Below are 20,568 nucleotides of genomic sequence, written 5' to 3' on the forward strand. Positions count from 1 at the left end.
AGCCGAAGGCAGAGGCTTTAACCCCCTGAGCCACCCAGGCGCCCCTAGAAAATTAACCTTAATGGAGCTTTTCTTTGTAGATCTATTGCGTATTTTTCTCCCTTCTAAGTACTAACCAGGCCCGACCCTGCTGAGCTTCTGAGATCAGACGAGATTGGGCGCGTTCAGGGTGGTATGGCCATAGACTATTGCGTATTTTTCTGAATTGAAGAATACATAACAAAATAATTTTTTTTCCCCAATATTTCAGCATCAATCTGTAGAGGCAGAAAGTAGACTAGTGGTTGCTTCGGGCTTGGAATAGCTGGGAGGATAATTTAAATGACATGCATTTTCTTTTTGAGGCAAAAAAAATAATTCTAAAATGGACTGTGGTTATGTTTGCACGTGCCTGTGAATATACAATAACTAAAGCCATTAAATTATATACTTCAGGTAGGTGAGTTGTGTGGTATGAGATTTATATCTCAACAAGGCTATTAAAACATAACTCAGCACCACATACATTTACAGTCATTCTATTTATTATGAGACAAGAGTAATTGATGCCGCAAATGTTAATTCTATTTCATGACACTATTTAATGTATTATATTACCCAGCAAAATAAACCAAAATAAGAGCAAAGCCAAACATCAAAACAAATCTCAAAAAGAAACGGTATCTGAATGATTGTTACTTGTTTATCAAAAATTTATATATCTTTCTAACATTCCATGTTACATTTAAAACTACTCTTTTTCTGATTGAATTATTAGTCATTGCATAAATTGGAAACATTTTGAAAGCTATAGTGTTTCAGGTATTAATATATACAGTATTTGCAATGCTGATTTCAAAACACTATAGATGTTACATGGTCCATCTCTCTTGGAATTCAAATTTAGCAGTATATTAAAGTATAATTTGCTTCTGCAAAGGAGAGTTTGTGTCAGGAATGGTTCAGTATTAGAAGATTTGCTAATATAGTTTTTAATAATATGATAAACATCATCTGATAATACTGAAAGGGTACTCAGAATTATGGAACAATGTAATACTGTGTGGCAAAAACCTCATGTTATACAGATACTAAATATTGGACATTTTAGTCTGATGTGGTAGGTAGACAGCAGTGTGTACTGTCATAGTGGTTTTATACACACCCACGCCATGTCCATACCCATCCTGCTTGTGTATTTTGGGTTTTTTGAATCAAAAGGGTATATGAGTATTCTTGTCTTCTAGATCTTCTAACCAAATTCTTCTAATCAAATAACATGGGAAAAACAAAATAAAAAGAGAAATTCTACAAATTACCATCTGTAGGCCAGAAGTTTTGAAAATTTTCCTTGAACTTAGAAAACAAAGGAAATTAGAAAATTAACTGAACCTGAGACAAGAAAATATTACATTAAATATGGTAGAAAGAGGTGTTGTCAAAGTAGGAAGATATTCTTCTAAATGGAATATAAGAACACTCTAAATTTAGAGTTAACACTGACAATGAGCAGGAATGGGCCTGGGAGAAATTATAAAAGAAATTATTTAGAGGTCTGCTTTCCAAAAATCTTAGCCAGCCAGCTGCTTACCCAGTTCCTTTGCCCGAGCTTACCATCTATGTAAAGAGATAATAGTATGATCAGTGAAGTTCTCTTGTGCTACCTTTTGAACAAAGTGATTCATCTAACCCCGGCCCCTTACAAAGAGCCTGTAGTCACTTTCTTGGGAAACAGACTTAAATTTACAGAGTCAACAACTTCGGCAAAGTATCCATACTAATCATCCTTGTCCTTCATTCGAAAATGTGGATAGTCAAGAGTCATAAAATATTTGAGGAAAACCAATTACATCAAATAGAAGATAATGGAAACTAATGGACCCGTGCTGTTCTTTCGCAAATACAAATAATTCATGGACTTGGAGAAAAATTTACAAAGTAATAATCATTCCTGGTTTTGGGAATCTAGGAGACTAGGTTATACGTATCAACCTTTCAGCTGGAAACTACTAACAATGCTGTGTTTTTGTGTATATGCCATATAAAATGTTCTGTAGTTCTCAAATGCTTGGTAAGGATATTAAGGAATTATCAAGCCAGATCCAGGGAAGTTGAGAGGCTCGAGAGATGGGCTAACTGCTTGAGCTGCCTTTGCCCTGAGGTCGCTTGTTAGTCCAGACAATTTGAACTTTGATTTTGACAGCCTCTTGGGGCCACCCAAGATAGAAAGTGTATAATATGGTATCCCCCCACATTAAGCTGGAAAGGACTATTCCTTTCAGAAGTAAAAGAAAAAGTAGTCAAAATTTTTCCCTTAACGAAATCTCCAGTGGGCTTCTGGCTGGCTCAGTCCTTAGGAGCATGCAACTCTTGATCTCTGGGTTGTGAGTTCAAGCCCTATGTTGTGTGTACAGATTACTTAAAAAAAATTAATTAAAAAAATATATATACCCCAAATTTCTCTAAAAAAAAAAAAAAAAGAAAAAGAAAAGATATCCCCTGGTGTAGGGAATTTTGTCTTCAATTCCTATTCTACACAAACTCAGAAAACAGAAAAGAGGAAACAGCAGCTCATTTTATGAAGTATATGTAATCTTGATAATGAAACTGGAAGAGGGTAGTATAATTGCATAAACTCATAAATATAGATCAGGCTCATTCATAAATAGAGATTAGAAGTCCTAAATCAATATTAGATAACAGAATCCAACAACTTACAAATAGCATTAATATGTAGAGTTTATAGTGGCAAATGCAAACTTGGTGCAATGTTACAAAGTCTATTAATGTAATTTAATGCATTATTAGATTAAAAGACAAAAATTTATCTAATTTAAATAACTTCAATAGATACAGAAAAGCATTTAATGAAGCACACCGTAAGCCTATGCTAAACTCTCTTAGGAAATTAGAAGCGTAAGAGAATTTCCTTAAACCGATAAAAGACATCCTGAGAAACCTATAACAAATACCATATTTAATTGCCAGTGCTCCTATTTTGTTTTGTACTTGAAGTCACATCCAGCGCTGTCCTGACAGAAAAATAAATAAATTAAGCAAGTTAACCTTTGAAAGGAGGAAACAAAATTGCTATTTGTGCAGATATATTTTTGTACGTTGAAAATCTAAAGGAACTTCCAGAAAAATTATTACAGTTGATAGGAGAGGTTAGCACGTTTCCTGGATGCAAAACCATTGTACAAAATCAGTTGTTTTTATAAACCTGGAGCAAAACAAATTTTATCTTTTAAAATTTGTACAGTTAGCCTAAATAAAAAGTAATGCACTATACCTAACAAAAGATGTTTAAGCCCTTCGTGGAGAAAAATTCTAAAATGTTACTGAGAGACTAAAATGAATTAAAGAAGACATAATTAAAATTGAGGGTTGTGTCATGTTCATTGATCGGAAGTCTTATTGTGGGTATCAGTTCTCTCAAAATTGACCTGTAAATTTAATTCAGTGACAGTCAAAATCTGAATAGTTTTATTTTGGGGAGGATAAATACCTTACAACCTGCTTAATATTTTAAGTTAATATTTTTAAGCCAGTTAAAAGATCGTCTTTATGACATTCTGGAAAACGCAAAAATACGAAGCCAGTAAAAAGATGAGGGGTTGCTAGGATTCGGGGAGGGAGGACTACATGGAGCACAGGGGATTTTTAGGGCTTTGAAGCATGCCACTGTAATGGAGGAATATGTTATTATACATATGTTAAAACCTATAAAATACACAAAAGCAAGAGTAAACCCTAATATAAATTATGGTCTTTAGTTAATAATTGTGAATATTGGTTCATCCCTTGTAACAAATGTACTACACAAACGCTAGGTGTTGTAATAGCGAAAACTGTGTGTATGTGTGCAGAGTGTATGAGAACTCTCTGTACTCTCTGTAAATGTGAAACGGTTCCAAAAAAAAGTCTGTTAAGTTAAAAATGCAAAGAAACAAAAAACTAAGGAAAGACATGGAGGTAATTATCATAAAAGTCATGATACTATTTCCGTGAGTGGGGAGGAAGGGAGCTGTGAGGAGAGCATGTGGGAATGTCCCACATGCTGGCGCTGTTCGTTTTTGTTTGCCTGGTACAATTGTATATATAGGTTTTGTTCATTTTTTTTCTTGAGGTATACTGTACTCACAATTTTTAAAAAAATGTAGTAAGAAGGAAAAAGAAGCACATGAGCCCAAGATAAATGTTGCTTTCTTGGAAATCTCTGATTACCCGAAGAGAGAAATTTAATTCAAAGATCAAACAGATAAAACTACATATCATTCTGTGATCAAGAATAAAAAGTCAAACATAATAGATATCCCCAAATACGGACCAAACAAAGAGATGGAAAATGTGAAAGGAAAGTTTAAGAAACATGGATGGATATCTGATACTAATTTTTGATTATATCTAATAGACATTTCAAAAGAAAGGATAGTCACAAAGGGGGGGGACTTTAAAAATTAAAGAATTAAAAGAAGGAAATTTCCCCGCAATGAAGAAAGACTGGATTCCTGTAGTCGAAAGTCTGCATTGCGTGTCAAGCAGGGTAAAGGATGGGAGATAATTCTTTCACGTAAGAAATTTTGCATTTTAGGTTAACGGCATAAGAAAGCCTTTTTCAAACATATGAGGATTCAAAGTTTAATCTTTATCCTATTTTATTGGCATTTTACAAAAAATGAAAAATCTGGAATATAAGATGGGATAGGATTAAATAAAATGTGTGCAAAAAATGGGCAGCAGTTATAGATAATCTAATTAGCTGGCATTTGATTATTTGTAAAGTTTAACTCTATTAAGAATCGGTACAGAAGGAGAGAGACTTAATGTTTAAAAAGTTTTTTTAGGGGCACCTAGGTTGCTAAGTTGTGAAGTGTCTGCCTTCGGCTCAGGTCAAATCTCAGAGGCCTGGCATTGAGCCCCGCATTGGGTTCCCTGCCTAGCAGGAAGCCTGCCTCTCCCTCTCGCACTCCCCCTGCCTATGTTCTCTCTCTCACTACACAGTGAGAGAAATAAAAGAGAGAAATAAAATTTTTAAAATCTTTAAAAAATTTCTTTTTAATGCAAACTCCAGATTATTTCATATAAACAGTGGGAAGAAAGTGTATGACTTATTTAGTGACCGCTGTAAAATAATTAAAAATAACTATGATCCATGAGGACTATGGACTCTGAAAAACAATCTGAAGATTTTGAAGTGGCAAGGGGTGGGAAGTTGGGCCAGCCTGGTGGTGGGTATTATGGAGGGCACGTATTGCATGGAGAACTGGGGTGTGGTGCATAAACAATGAATTCTAGTACACTGAAAAGCAATTAAAAACATAAAAAAATTAAAAAAAAAAAGAAAAGAAAAAACCCTAAAAAAAACCAAAAACAAAACTATGATCCAATGAAAACCGTGAAATAAAAAAGAAAGAAGTCACTGTAAATAAAAAACTGAAAATAAGGTGGAGTAGATTCAGCATGTCAGCAATCACAGGAAATGTCAAAGAGGCTGTCTTACACTTTGCTTACTGAGATCTACTCATGCCTTATGGTGACCTTAAAAGAGTGAAAATAAAGTCAGAGGAGCAGAAATCACAATATTCTCCAAGGCAAATAGAGTTGAATTTGAAGACCATTAAGTGGGAGAAGAAAGGAATACTTTGTATTATTCTAGTTTTAACCCACCAAAAAGACAATAGCCTTTTAAAAAAATTTAAATTCAATTAGATGGAGCGCCTGGGTGGCTCAGATGGTTAAGTGTCTGCCTTCAGCTCAGGTCATCTTCAGGTTCTGGGATCGAGCCCCATATCAGGCGCCCTGCTCAGCAGGGAGTCTGCTTCTCCCTCTCCCTCTGCTCTTGCTTGTGCTTTCTTGCTCTCTCTCACTCTGTCAAATAAATAAAATCTTAAAAAAAATTGATGAACCCCACCATTGTGAGAGAATTCAACACACCTCTTTCAGGAATTGAGAGATCCAGTAGAGAGGAAGGAACCAGTCTGTAATCAAGAGAATTTGAATATCAAAATTTCATATTTTTCACATAGTGACATGCATCTTTGACTCCTGCCCACAGAACCTATCTTCCATGTCATTTCAATTTTCAGTTTTATTGATAAGAGATTATACATGGACTCCGTTTGTAACTTTTCCTCTGTATTTATGTTTATTTTCTCTTTGTATTCCTTGTGCTCTTTACTTTTTTCTCTTGTTTAATCAGCCTTGCCCAAGATTTGTCTGTTTCACTGATATTTTTAGTGAGCTTTTGGTTTCATTGATCAAGTCTTTCATAGCTTCTCTATGTTAATTTCCCCTTCTCATTTGATCAAAATTGATCTGTCATATACTTATGGTTAATTTTGGCTTTTAGAGCTTCATGGGTTGAGTGCTTAATTTATTTTCCATCTTCTGTGTTTTCTGTTTGCCTCTAAAAGTATAAATGTATTTTGAAATGGCTTTAGGCACACTGCATAGGCTTTGATATCAAGTATTATATTGTTGTTTATTCTAAAATAATCTGCAGTATCAGTTTTGATTTCTTTTTTGACTGAAGAATTATTTAGAAGTATGTTTTTAAATTTCCAGCTGTTAAAAATGTAGATCATGGCTTGTGGGAGGCTCTACCCATCTCTTCCTTGGCTAAATCTGGTGTTACCTTGAGCCAGGAAAAGGTTAGGGTTAGACCCATTCTAGAGACCCTTCACCAGGTAAAGCATTAAGCACTGAAAGAATTCAAAATTTAGTTTTATTTTTAATAATTAAGATTTTTTTCCCTCATTGTCTTTTATTTCCTTTAGTCTTACTGCTCTGATCCAAACCTCGTGTTGGATTTGAAGAACCTCATTGTGCTTTTTGCTGACACACTTCAGGTTTGTGACTTCTGTTTACATAGAGTGATCTAGGGTAGTATCCATCAGCTCCAGATCTTTCCCTCACCTACCCATCTTGAGTAAACGCATTTTAGTTCTTAGTTGTGTTTCTTCTTTTCCTAGAGCTAGGTCTTATCGTTTTATAGCATTTCCTGATCATTACCTTGACCAATTTACATTCTCATAAATAGTTCCTCCCCCCCCCACTTTTTTTTTTTTTTTTTTTTGCTCAGAGCTAGTCAATTAATTGAACCACTTACTACAATAGTTTTTTTTTTTTAAAAATGCCCTTAACTCAGATACAGTGCTTGAGTGATTTTGGAGTTTTTTAACTACTATCTTGAATAACAATTGTTGATTTGAACCACCAGTCATATCCCATAAGGATATCATTAGAAGTGGGTAGCATTTCAAATTTCTCTCCCTCCTCATGAAGTTTGCTAAGGGGACATGAGTTGCCGGGAGAACTTTGTGGACATGGTACATGGAATATATTGATTTTAATTTCATCTTTCTATTTTTTTTCTGACTGGCTTAAATATTTTTATAGGTATCTTTTAATTCTTGAGAGATAAGTACTAGACGTTAGGTGGGAATGAAACATGCTACTGTCATTCTTTCATTTAAATTGAATGATAATGTATTTCAGTGCCTGATTTCTCTCATGTTGCTCCTAAAAAATTGCCCTGTAAAATGAAGACATTTTCTTATTTTGTTTCAGGTGTATGGTTTCCCTGTAAATCAGCTTTTTGACATGCTGTTGGAAATCAGAGATCAGTACAGTGAAACTTTGCTAAAGAAGTGGGCAGGTATCTTCAGGTGAGAAATGATCTGTGGTCGTGTGTGGTTGTATGTGTGTGTGCACATATGTCCTGGTGTGTATACACATGTTTATACATAAGACTTCTCAGATATAATAAGCAACAAGTATGTGTGGGTTATCTATTCTAGCTTTGATCCAAGTTACGATTCAGAATTCAAGCACATTGTAGAAATGTTTCAAAGCTCCCAAGATACCTGATCTCAGTGTATCAGGTCTACTATGTGGAGAGTTCCAGACCTCATTTTGGCTTTTTTCCTCCCTTGAATAAATGTCCGATACCTTAGTTCCTACCATTCCTATCATCTTGTGTCTTCTTAATATATTTTTTGGTGACTATGGCTAGTCTATAGCTCACTCATAGAGTAGTAGCTTTGAGCCCCTTTGAATAATTTAGGCTTTTTTTTTTTTTAAGATTTTATTTATTTATTTGACAGAGAGAAATCACAAGAGAGGCAGGCAGAGAGAGAGGAAGGGAAGCAGGCTCTCTGCTGAGCGGAGAGCCCGATATGGGACTCGATCCCAGGACCCTGAGACCTGAGCTGAAGGCAGCGGCTTAACCCACTGAGCCACCCAGGCACCCAATTTAGGCTTTTTTGAGAATGGTTTTTGAAGACTTACTCATGTGATTTCCTCTAATGCGTCCTTCTCTACATTTAGAGAAGAGATCTATTACAATGCAGTGTTTGAAGTGTATTATTTAGTTATTACATCATGCATCATGTATACATTAATATGAGAGCTACCCTGTTACACCTCACACTGACAGATAGCTCCTTGGACTGTTTTCCTGGCACATAACCCATGTCAGATCACTTGAGTTTCTTCTCCTTTTGAGCCTTCATGCTTTTATTTAAAGCGGACTTCCTGCTTTAGCGCAAGACCCTGTCCCCAGATCAGCTTACCCTGTTTTCAGATTCTTCTAACTTTAAGATCTTACATTTTTCTTCTAATCTTACTATGGTACAGTTGTATTTAAGGGAGGATTCTGTCTGTAGGAACCTTGAAAATTAGTAACATCATCTACCCATGGTCTTAAAAGTGCTCGATCCGACCCCTTCAGTAAATTTGACTTTGATTTTGGTAGCATGGTCTCTGCTTTTAGAGAGCCTCCAGTCTCGTTAAGGGGCCAGTTCCTATGGAGGGAAGTTCATCCTTAGTACAGAACAGTAAGTGAAAGTAAATGAATGTAATTTGGATTTATTATGGAAGTTACTTTTCCTCATCTGCCAGTTTTGAAAGTTAGAACAGATGATGTAGTACAAGAATAAAGAACATAATCAAATATGTTTTCTTTAAAAACAAACAAACAGAAAAACCCCAAATAAAACCTTTCTGCTTTTCTTGCAAGCATCCATCCTTTTGTTGTTTACTACTCATCTGCCTTACGGCTTCTGCATGTTGCTATGAAAGTTTGTCTCATCTTTAAATCTCAGGTACTATGAGCTCATGTTCGTAACTGTGTTCCCTTTGTTTCAGAGCATAGTTTTCTTTTGCTCTTCTGTTAAAGATGTTTTTACCTGAAACGGATAGCTTCATTGTGGAATGAATAGAATAGGGACTGGAAAACATTGGTTTGGGCGGTTAGAAACACGCAACCATTTGAGTTTACCTGAAAATTACTTGTGATCACTACAGTGATTAACCAGCCCACCCTTCCTTCCTTCCTTCCTTCTTTTTCTTCCTAGAAACATACTTGATTCTGACAACTACAGTCCTATACCGGTAACAAGTGAAGACATGTATAAAAAGGTGGTAGGACAGTTCCCATTCCAAGATACAGAGCTGGAAAAGGTAAGAGTACTTTTGCTTTGCCATCCTCCGGAAGTTTTCATTTTATCAGTTTCATTGAATACATTACCTCCAACTCAATGCATTAGCCCTCTAGAACACCTTCAGAGATTTTGGGGCTTAAAAGAACAGAAGTTCCTGTTTTGGGATCAGTAGATGACCTGAGGGTCCTTTCACCTCTGAAGTGTTAGGAGTATTGCTGGGCATGTTCTAGTGTTGTTTATACTTTGAAATACTTGCTTTCATTATAGTTTTAGGACATTTTCTCACCAAACATACAGTAAAAATTGTCCCATGCTATGTAATTCCATTGGTTTTGAGAGTGTATTGTCATATATGTACTACCACAATAATGATATCGAAACAGTTCCATCATTCCCAAAAGTTCCCTCATGCTGCTCCTTTTTCATCAGTTCCTCCCAACCCTAACCCCCACTTTTTGGTAAGTGATCTGGTTGCTATCCATCTACTTTTGCCTTTTCAAGAATGCCGTATAAACAGAATCATCCAGTAGATAATGTTTTGAGGCTGGCTTCTTTCCCTCAGTATGATGCTTTGGAGGTTCGTCTAAGTTGGTGTATGTAGCAATAATTCATTACTTTTGCTGAATACTTACCACAGCTTTTTTTTTTTTTTAGCCCTTCGTGTGTTGAAAGACATTTGAATTATTATTTATTTAAATTTATATCTTATTTTTTTCAGCATCAGGAAACTTTTGGAAACACTTCCTTTAATTTGAGGTTGTTAAATAGTTTGCAACGTGGAGAAAAATTCCTTTTGTATTTTAATTGATTTATAAGTATCGTCAGCATATGTTAGTTTGTAACTTGCTTTCATTCATTCTTGCATTTACAGCAACCATTTCCAAAAAAGTTTCCTTTCTCTGAGTTTGTGCCAAAAGTTTACAACCAAATTAAAGAATTTATTTATGCCTGCCTGAAGTTTTCGGAAGATCTTCACCTAAGGTATGCTTTGAAACAATGGAAATGTAACAGATGTTGAAATTGTGACTCTTAGGCACATGAATATTCTGAAAACCTTTGCATAACGCCTTCAGCTCTGATTTTGAAAGTATTAATATTAGCCGTTCACAGCATGGCACCTGCTATATTATAAAGTCATGGTAAAAGGGAAGTTGGGAAGTTCCAACAAGTTTGCAAGTTGGAAACTTGCGAATAAATTGTTTTTGTTTATTACTTAGCTTATTCTCTATTTTTGTTGTAGATTTGTGTTTTAACACTTTTTTATTAGTAAGAATTGACTAGAAAACAGTATATTAATTTTTGCTTCCTGTTTAATGAAATTTTAAGGCCACTAGGGGAGTAGAAAGTATAATCTCTTGGAAATATCCTTCTTTCCAGATATTCTCTGGGCTTGTTGAAGGCATCCTCATCTCCTTTAAGTTAAATTATCTGACTAATGTGTGCTGAACCTATTTCTGTACCAGATACATCCTTCTTACTGGGAATGCAGAAGTAAAAGACACAGTTCTTTAGCCTCAGGTATTGTCAGTATGAACTGAGGGTTTTAAGCATCAAAATATACCATGGTGAGTGTTGAAATATGGAGAAATGACTTGCAAAACACCTAGAAGACTACTTAGCTCATCTTAAAGAACTTGAGGAGGAATAGTCATTATGATCATCTTTCTGAATAATAACCTTTTAGATTGTCTTTTCTAAAAGATTATTGTCTTTTCTAGAAGAACCCCCTCTTCTCAGTGAATGATACACCATTCACCCAAGCCAGAAATCTAAGAACCATTTCAACTCCTTATTTCCTATTAACTATTTTTATTAAAAACAAAGTTTCGGGGTGCCTGGGTGGCTCAGTGGATTAGGCCGCTGCCTTTGGCTCAGGTCATGATCTCAGGGTCCTGGGATCGAGCCCCGCATCGGGCTCTCTGCTCCGCAGGGAGCCTGCTTCCTCCTCTCTCTGTGCCTGCCTACTTGTGATCTCTCTCTGTCAAATAAATAAATAAAATCTTTAAAAAAAAACAAAAAACAAAAAACAAAAAAAACCACAAAGTTTCAAGCATTGGTCTACATTTTTGTAAACACTTTACATATATATTAAAAACATCTGTAAAACTGAAAATAGTACTAATCCCTAAGGTGCTAGAAAGTATACTCCATTTTTCAGAGGAAGAAAGTGAGCAGAGAGAGGTTTAGTAACTTTATCAGGTCACACAGGAATAAGTGTTTAAGCCAGGATTCAAATCTGGTCAGCATCACCTTCAACAAAGAGAATACTGCCGTGTTTACAGTTCTTACCCCTTGGCTTTACTGTATTAGTATTTTACATGCATTGTCTCAGCTGTCACAGTGTTAAGTGTTAATTGTCCCCATTTAATAAATGAAGGCGGTGCTCATTTGTAAATTAGTCTCTCTAACCCTAATTGGTGACAAAATTGATTTTTGCATGTTTTTTTATTTGCAGCTCTTTTTTCTTTAAAGTTCTCTCCTCCCAGTGTGGCTGCTTTCATTCACATTGTAGTTATAATTGACTTGGGCCACTTAAATAATCTCCTAATTGTTCTAAATGTCTAACTTCGCTTTCCCAATCATCTGCCCTTTCTCCTCATTCTGCTCTGTATGTTCCCTAGAGTAATTCTTCTAAAATCAAACCTTATGATATAACTTTACACTGCTCACCTTTCCAAGGATTCCTGGTGGTCTACTGCATAAAGTTAGAACTTGAGCTTGACGCAGTTCCCTATCTGCCTGCCTCCTCCCCTGCTCCTTGACCTAGTCCTTCTTGTACCTTTCCAGGTTCATATCCTGGGCTAATTTCCGTGTCATTCCATGCTTCAGCCCTACCAACCTATTTGCTGTTTTCTGATCCTAAAGTGCTATTTTATACCTGGCTTTCCTCATGAAATTACCTTTTCCTCGTTAGTGCTCCTAACAAGCTTCTGCCCCTCCTTCCAGGCTCACTTTATGCCTTTACTGAATGAAACCTTTCTGACCACTTCCATCCCTAATGGACTTGATCTACTGACTCCTTTGTGCTCTTTCTGTACCTTGTGAGTGCTGTTATCAAAACTTCTCTTAGATTTTATTACTCTACTTGTATCTTTGGGTTTCTGTATGTACTAGACTATAGGCTCCTTTGTTTATTTCACTGCTGGTTTATTCACCTTACATTATAAGTAAACTGCTATTTATCAGGCTGTGCTTGGTAGTGAGGACATTAAGATGCTGAAAATATGGTCCCTTCTTCAAGAAGTGTGTAATCTTGCTGAGGAACTGAACAGTTGGATAGTTGTGCTATGATGGAGAGACATAGTGGCAACAAAGGAGGCAAAAATTGAGACGGATTAAGGATGTTAGAAAAGGCCTCTTGAAGGGCAGAAGCATTTCGTGTTTTGTTCGGCACAAAATCCCCTGTATCAGCTCAGTAAATTAAAAAAAAAAAAAAAAGAAAGGAAAAAAAAAAAAGAATGAGTGAATGGAACGTATGGCATGCTAGGCAACTCCGAAAGTAAGCATAATTGGAAAATAGTTTGAGTCACTTGTTTGATAATCATTCTTACTGAGTAAAAAATGAAGCATAGGATTTGTATAGTTGATTTGTTCTGTTCTTTGAAAATGAGGTTGTTTTCATAGAAATGGTTGCATGGAAATGAGATTATCTTTGGAAGTTATAAACCAAAACTTTTTTTTACCCCTTGAGGTCCACCTTCACACCACAACCAAATGACTTAACAACCGAGAATGGTCTCTAGGGTACTGTCACGTATGTTACTGTATAGAAAATATTACAAGTTCATTGCATAGTGACCCTTTCTATCCTGTGTTGGAGGAAAGGTATTATGGTAAAGGCATAGTATGAGTAAATTGTTCAGAAGTCTTTTTCTTGCTTGAATATCTTGAGCTTTAGTCTGAAAACCCCCTTTGTTGTATTTAACATTAACAAAAATAGTCAATTTGGGAAGATTTTACAGCTGCCTTTAGTCTTTGGTTTACTTATCTTATTTTCTAGGCTACCTTTGCCTTATAACCTGCAGTGATGGAGACCTCTTTGACAATCATGGGGGGAGATTATAATTTGGGATATGAGCATCATATGTATAAAAACAATTAGCTCTCTTAAACATAAGACTCTTAAAATGGGAAAACCTACGGTATTGAGATTTTTATGAAGCTTGAAAGGTAGTTATTCTCATAAATGGAACTCCTATTTTTTTTTTTTTGTAAAAATTTCTCCTTTCACATTGGATGGAAGATGCTGAATAGCATTAGAAATGTTGAAAAAAAATATATGAATTCTGAGGACACAAAACTCTTTCTGTGTGAAAGAAAATTCTTTTTAAAGATAGCAAATAAGTGGCATGGCTTTGGTAAAATAATGTTCTAGTACTTGCACCTGACTTAAAAAATAAGAATACACCCACACATATACATACATAGTTTTTTAAGTTATTAAATTGGATTTCTGCAAAGAATTTAGGAGACAGAATAGTTCAAAGAAGAAAAATTTAAAAGACTCAAAATTTTAACAGATAGTAATAACCACTCTTTATATCTGGGAAATCTTTTATTTTTAGTTTTTCTTCCATGTGAATACATGTACATGCTCAAGACTTCTTTTTTTAAAAGCAAATTACTATGAGACATTTCTGCTTCTATTTATAATATAGAAAGCCAGAAAGAGTATTGTTTCCTCTCTAACAATGAAAAAAGTACCAAAAAAAACAGATAAACTACAAAACGAAAATTTTTCTGGAACCCATGAGAGAGCTGAAAGAATTTAGAAAAGAGAAGATGCTACATGCAGGGATAGTGAGAAGTGTTATGTCAGACTTCTCAAAAACTATGCAAGCCTGAGACGATGGAGTGCCAGGCTTCTAGGACTCAGAAGAACAAATCAAGTGAGAATTCTGTAGATAGCGAAATAACTTTCAGAAACAAAGTAAAGTTTTTTAGCTGTACGGAAGCTGATAAGTTATTTCCAACGGACCTGTAGTCTTATGCAGGCATGATACAAAAGGAAATTCTTTATATGGAAAGAATATATGTGATCTTTCCTTCTTTCCTTCCTTCCCTAGCTATTTCTTGCTGTGTGTGTGTGTGTGTGTGTGTATAGTATCAGAAGCCTTATTTATATTAATTTTGTGTGTGTGTGTGTGGTTCTTTTTTTTTTTTTTTATTCGTTTATTTGTTTATTTACAACATAACAGTGTTCATTGTTTTGGCATCACACCCAGTGCTCCATGCAGTACGTGCCCTCCCTATTACCCACTACCTGGTTCCTCAACCTCCCACCACCCCCCCCCCCCCCGCCCCTTCAAAACCCTCTGGTTGTTCTTCAGAGTCCATAGTCTCTCATGGTTCATCTCCCCTTCCAGTTTCCCTCAACTCCCTCTCCTCTCCATCTCCCCATGTCCTCCATGTTCTTTGTTATGCTCCACAAATAAGTGAGACCATATGATACTTGACTCTCTCTGCTTGACTTATTTCGCTCAGCATAATTTCTTCCAGTCCCGTCCATGTTGCTACAAAAGTTGGGTATTCATCCTTTCTGATGGAGGCATAATACTCCATTGTGTATATGGACCACATCTTCCTTATCTATTCATCCGTTGAAGGGCATCTTGGTTCTTTCCACAGTTTGGTGACCGTAGCCATTGCTGCAATAAACATTGGGGTACAGATGGCCCTTCTTTTGATTAGTTAGTTGAGATATTGTCTTTTCTCCCTGTATAATTATCATTTTGTTTTTTTAATAAGTAATGTTTGTGTTTATGTTGAAATACTTTGTGTTCTGTTACTTATCAGATGTTCTTCACCTCCCTCCCCCTTACAGTATCCATAATGATTCTTGCCTGAAGCAGTTTGTCACTCAGAAAATTACTGGCTTATTGTTTTTAATTAATTTATGGCTTCTTAATTCCTTGTGTATTACTTGGCATTCTCTTTTAAGGAGTCCTTCTCCATCTGCTTCCTTGCTACTTATCTTCTCTCCATGTCTCTGTTTATCATCTACCTATCATCAGGTGAGACTCACGGATTCTTATTTAATTCACTTGGTTCATTTCTTTACTATATTTGTGATTTATGCAAGGAGCCCACTTTCTTTTGAGTGTTGAGTGTTGAGTGCTATCTTGAACATAAGATTTGGGCATGTGCCTTCATTTTAAAATGTGTCATTTTGAATCAACAAATTAGTTGTATACTGTTCTTTTTTTTTTTTTAAGATTTTTCATTTATATATTTGAGAGAGAGAGAGAGATCAAGAGGGCACAAGCGCAGGGGAAGGGGCCAAGGGAGAGGGAACCAGGCTCCATGGGGCTCGATCCCAGGACCCTGAAATCATGACCTGAACTGAAGGCAGATGCTTAATGGACTGAGCCACCCAGGTGCCCCTATGTATTGTTTTTTTATGCAGTCTGCCTAGTTGGAGTGTTTATTCCATTACCTTACTGAATTTAGTGATATGGTTGGACTTAAGTGTGCCGTCTTATTATTGTTTTTCTATTTGTCTCATTCATCCTTGCTCATTTTTTCCTGTTTCCCATCCTTCTTGATTAGGTTATGTTAGTATTATGATTTATTTTCCCTATTGGCTTTACTTGAGTATGACCTTTTGGTTTTTTAAATTTCTTGTTCTTGTGGTGGCTCTGGGGATTACAGTGTATGTTGTTAATTTATCATAGTTTACCCTGAATAATATTATATAATTATATATCTATATATAATTATATATATTATATGTAATATATATAATATAATAATATATATATATAATATTATATCATTTTGCATGTAATTTAAGGCAGCAGTATAGAGTAATTTATCTTCTTACTCCTTTTTTTCCCTAACACTTTAAAAAAAGATTTTATTTATTTACTTTATTTAATATTTTGAAAGAGAGATAGAGCCAGAGAGCACAAGTGGGGGGAATGGCCAACGGAGAGGGAGAAGCAGGCTCCCTGAACCTGATGCCCCTGGGATCATGACCTGAGCCAAAGGCAGACACTTAACCTACTGAGCTACCCTGGCACCCCTTTACTGTCCTTTTTTTTTCTGATGTTGCTGGTATATCTTACACATATATACCTTTTTTTAATTCTAAAATATTTTACTGTGCTTGCTTTGAACATTTAATAGTATTTTAAAGTTCAAGAAAAAATTTTGTTTTTATTTTTGCCCACCATGCATATACCATTTTGAGGCGTTCTTATTCTTTCCTCCATATCTACATTATCCTTTGGTATCATCTTCCTTCAGCGTGAAAAATTTCTTTTAGCATTTCCTTTAGTGTTGTATCTGCTGGTGTTGGATTTTCTTAGCTTTAAAAAATATTTCTAAAATACCTAATTTTTAAAAATTTTTGAATTTTTTTTGGGGGGGGGAGCAGGAGAGAGGGAGAGAGACAATCTTAAGCCGGCTCCACACCCAGCATGGAGCCTGACACAGGGCTCTGTCCTAGGACCCTGGGATCACAATCTAAGGCAAAATCAAGATTGGACCCTTAACCAACTGAGCCACCCGGGGGCCCCTCTAAAATACTTTAAAATAACTAAAAATTTATTCTGAAAGTATTTTTATCATCTCTGTTTTCAAAAATATATTTTCTAAGGCATAGAATTCTAGGTTGCTAGTTCTCCCTTTCCCCACACTTTAAAGTTTGTATTCCACTGTCTGCTTCCATTGTTTTCTGAAGAGAAATAAGCCATTATTCCTATTGTTGTTCCTCTGAATGTATTGTCTTTTTTTCCTTTTTTCCTGAAATCTTTTGTTTTTAAGATTTCTTTTTGTCTTTGGACTTTATAATTTGACTGTGATGATCTTACTGTTTTATTTATATTAATTTTGTGTGGGATGTACTAAGCCTCATGGATCTGTGGGTTGAAGTATTGTATCATGTTTGGAGATGATTTTGCCTATATTTCTTTAAATATGTCGTTGTCTTCCTTCTCATTCTTTTTTTCTTCTTTTGCAACTCCTAGCTGCTTGATGGATCATTCAGATTTCATCATTACTTGAGTGAACTGAATATCTCAGTTTTAATTAGCTTCAAATTACTTCTGATTTCAAATGCTATTGCAGAAGTCTCTTTGTGCATAAGACCAGCTCTTAAATTCCAGAGCTTTCATCCAGGAGCTTATCTCTGATCTTAATGAGATTTGAACTGGGATGGGTTTCAGCATTCCTTTTTTTCTCTCTTTTGGATTGCATTTCTGTAGCCCTGAATCCAAAACCCCTTGCAAAATTTGCAAGATCTCTCTCTGATTTCTCACACTGCCCTCACCATTTCTTATGGAGGAGAACTCTTGTAGGGGAGAATTGTTGGGTCAGTTACTTTATTTTTGTTTTGTGGCTCTCCCGGATTCCAAACTGTAATAGTAGCCCACACTGTGAAAGGTTTGGCTGATTTCTCCTCATCTTAGCAAAGCCTTTCAGCCTCTGACTGTTTCAGTCATTTATCCTTTATCCATCTGTGCCCAGATTAGGCAAATAGACTCACATATGAAAGTGACTGCTACCCTTCACTCACCATTCAAAGATGTGTCCTGGTGTGGTATGCAGTTTTGTTCTGTTGTACGTGTGTGTATGTGTGTATGTTTATGTTAATTACACTGTGTTGACATTGAAGGAAAATAACAGCTTTTAAGATTAGACCTAACTTTTTTGTTGTTACAGAGGTCATGGTGGTTTTTCTTGATCTTCTACATCATATCCAAATGTGGAACTTCTGCTGGATCTTAAATCATAGTAGAGATACATAATCAGTATAGGATGTCATGAGAACAATTAATATCAGGAGCACCAGATTACTTTAGACACCTGTGTTAATCACTTTTATAGCAACCTATACTTATTTGTAGCTCATATTACAATTGACCTGATGTAATTATGAGTTTAATATATGAAGGCAGGAACCATAGCTATTTTGTTCATTTGCCATTTTGATCTCATTATTCCACCAACACAATGCACAGCACCTCATTTATTTGTGGAATGAAGCATTTCAGTTCAGTAATAATTTTGGAAAGGTCAGCAGTGGGCTAGAGGGTATTGGTCAGTTAAATGTATCTTTGCATGGACCCTGTAAAAATATTTTGATGTATCATTTTTTTTCTGATTATGTCCTTGCATTCTATAGTCTTGTTTCTTTTTAGTATTTTTCTGTTTTTCACATAGCATGATAATGTGGCTTGCTATATATTTAGAATTGTAAGACTTTAAGTCTGACTGTACTAAGCCTCTTACTTTCTTCTCTAGAAAGAGAAATCGATGAGATAAATTTTGTGACCACTGTCCACAAGTAATAAATTTACAAAGAACTCACAAATCTCTATTCATAGTTATGTCTTGGAGTTTATAATCTAGTATTTCTACAACAGTAACCTTATCATTGAGGGAATAATTGTCTTAAAAGGACATCTTTTATAGAAAGCCATCTTTGGTGATGCTTTCAGGGGCTCATGAAGGCCGTATAGGCCCAGAATTTACCCTATTGGTTACAAGACTATTGTCTTTTTTAAAACTTTGTATATAAAGATGATATTGAATCATTTTCTATATGTTTAGTTTCCTTTGTTGCGTAGAAAATGTCATTATTGGGGCACCTGGCTGGCTCAGTTGGTAGACTATTCAACCCCCAATCTTGGGGTTGTGAGTTCTACCCCCATACTGGGGATAGAGTTTACTTAAAACAACAACAACACCATATGATCAGGGCTTAATAATGTCCATTGGATTAAAAATCAGTGAATAAGTTAAAAAAAGATTGATCATTTTGGGGATATTTAGGATTATAAGACATTTATGCTGAATTAAACTGCTGGTCTGAAACACTTATATTGGAATCAGAGCTAAATAGACCTTATATGAAAGATGACAGTAGAGGAGCAGAGAGATCTTTTCTTACGGGCCTTTACCAGCTAATTGTACAGGAAGCCAATAGGGAGTCCATGTTGGAAAATTCTAAATATTAACAATATATGAAGGAACTTGGAAGCATAGGAGAAAGGAATCATGCAGGGGAATTCTTCATCTACCCTGGAGACAGTAGCATAGTGTTTAAATGCTGTGGGCTTTAGAGCTAGATGGCCTGTGTTAAAATCCTTTTTGTGCTGTGTGCCTACCATGTGACCTTGAATAAGCTACTTAACTTCTCTGTGCCTTCATTTCCTCCTCTGTAAATTAGAAGTAATAATAAAAGTATTTAGTATCATTGGTCTGAAGTTTAAGTGAATTTTCGTATATTAAAATACTTAGAATCTAATTTCTGGCACAAGGTAAATGTTATTTGCTGCTGCCACTATTATCATTGTTGTTGTTGTTGTTGTTGTTATTGTTATCAGAAGTAACACTGGCACCTTGTTTGTTTGCAAAGTAGTCCTGCTACCTGGGATGACTGACTCTTGAGAATTCTTTTTCAGCTCCACTGAAGTCGATGACATGATTCGCAAATCTACAAACCTGTTGCTAACCAGGACTCTGAGCAACTCCCTGCAGAATGTCATTAAAAGGAAGAATATTGGACTTACTGAGGTAAAGCTGCTCTTAATGGAGGCAGCCAAGGCAATGTGTGAACAGATGTCTAAGCTCTGGGGCCTGTTTGTGAGTTAATTATAACTTTCTATATGGTCCATCACGTTTTTCCTAATGGATTCCTAATGGTGAAAGTGCAAAACAGATCATTTGTTTCTCTCTTTGGTCACTTCGGAGAAATCTATTACATATTTGAAAAGTCACTTTCTCTCTCTCTGTCTCTCTCTCTCATTATTTTCACCAGCTTAACTGGTTTTCCTTTCCAACGTTGTTGTGTTAAATTTGCACTATTTGTCATCAGTTACATAAAAACAGAATTGTTGGTGGGAGAATATAGTCACCGTCCAGTTCCTATCTAAATGAGTGGCAGTTCTGAAACAACATACAATATGCAATCGTGTTCTGTCTGCGTAAGTTGCAGACGCCAAGGATGTTGGCGGTTCTAGTCCATGGTTAGTGTTAGACTCAGCTTTTGTTTTTGAGATACCTCATGTATATGGATGGTAAATTACTCTTTATCAGCATCTAAGTCTGGGGATTTGGGATTGCGGAAATGTGAGAGAAAGGCAATCGTCAAATTTCTCTGGAAGCTTACAGCATCTCACAAAACGAGGAGGGATAT

The 20,568-nt window shown here is 35.8% G+C and overlaps 1 protein-coding gene across 3 annotated transcripts in view; it reads left to right on the forward strand.

Annotated features, from left to right (window-relative positions):
- The window catches only part of EXOC6B (exocyst complex component 6B), a 624,123-nt gene that overhangs the window by 318,639 nt on the left and 284,916 nt on the right, over positions 1 to 20,568 (forward strand). For all 3 annotated transcript variants that reach the window (XM_045979317.1, XM_045979318.1, XM_045979319.1), the window contains 5 exons: positions 6,759 to 6,830; positions 7,552 to 7,649; positions 9,339 to 9,444; positions 10,297 to 10,406; positions 19,835 to 19,946. In XM_045979317.1, coding sequence (XP_045835273.1) covers positions 6,759 to 6,830; positions 7,552 to 7,649; positions 9,339 to 9,444; positions 10,297 to 10,406; positions 19,835 to 19,946 — 498 coding nt within the window. The remainder of the gene's footprint in view (positions 1 to 6,758; positions 6,831 to 7,551; positions 7,650 to 9,338; positions 9,445 to 10,296; positions 10,407 to 19,834; positions 19,947 to 20,568) is intronic.

The sequence above is a fragment of the Meles meles genome, chromosome 15, assembly GCF_922984935.1.
Source record: "Meles meles chromosome 15, mMelMel3.1 paternal haplotype, whole genome shotgun sequence".
NCBI classification, from domain to species: Eukaryota; Metazoa; Chordata; class Mammalia; order Carnivora; family Mustelidae; genus Meles; species Meles meles.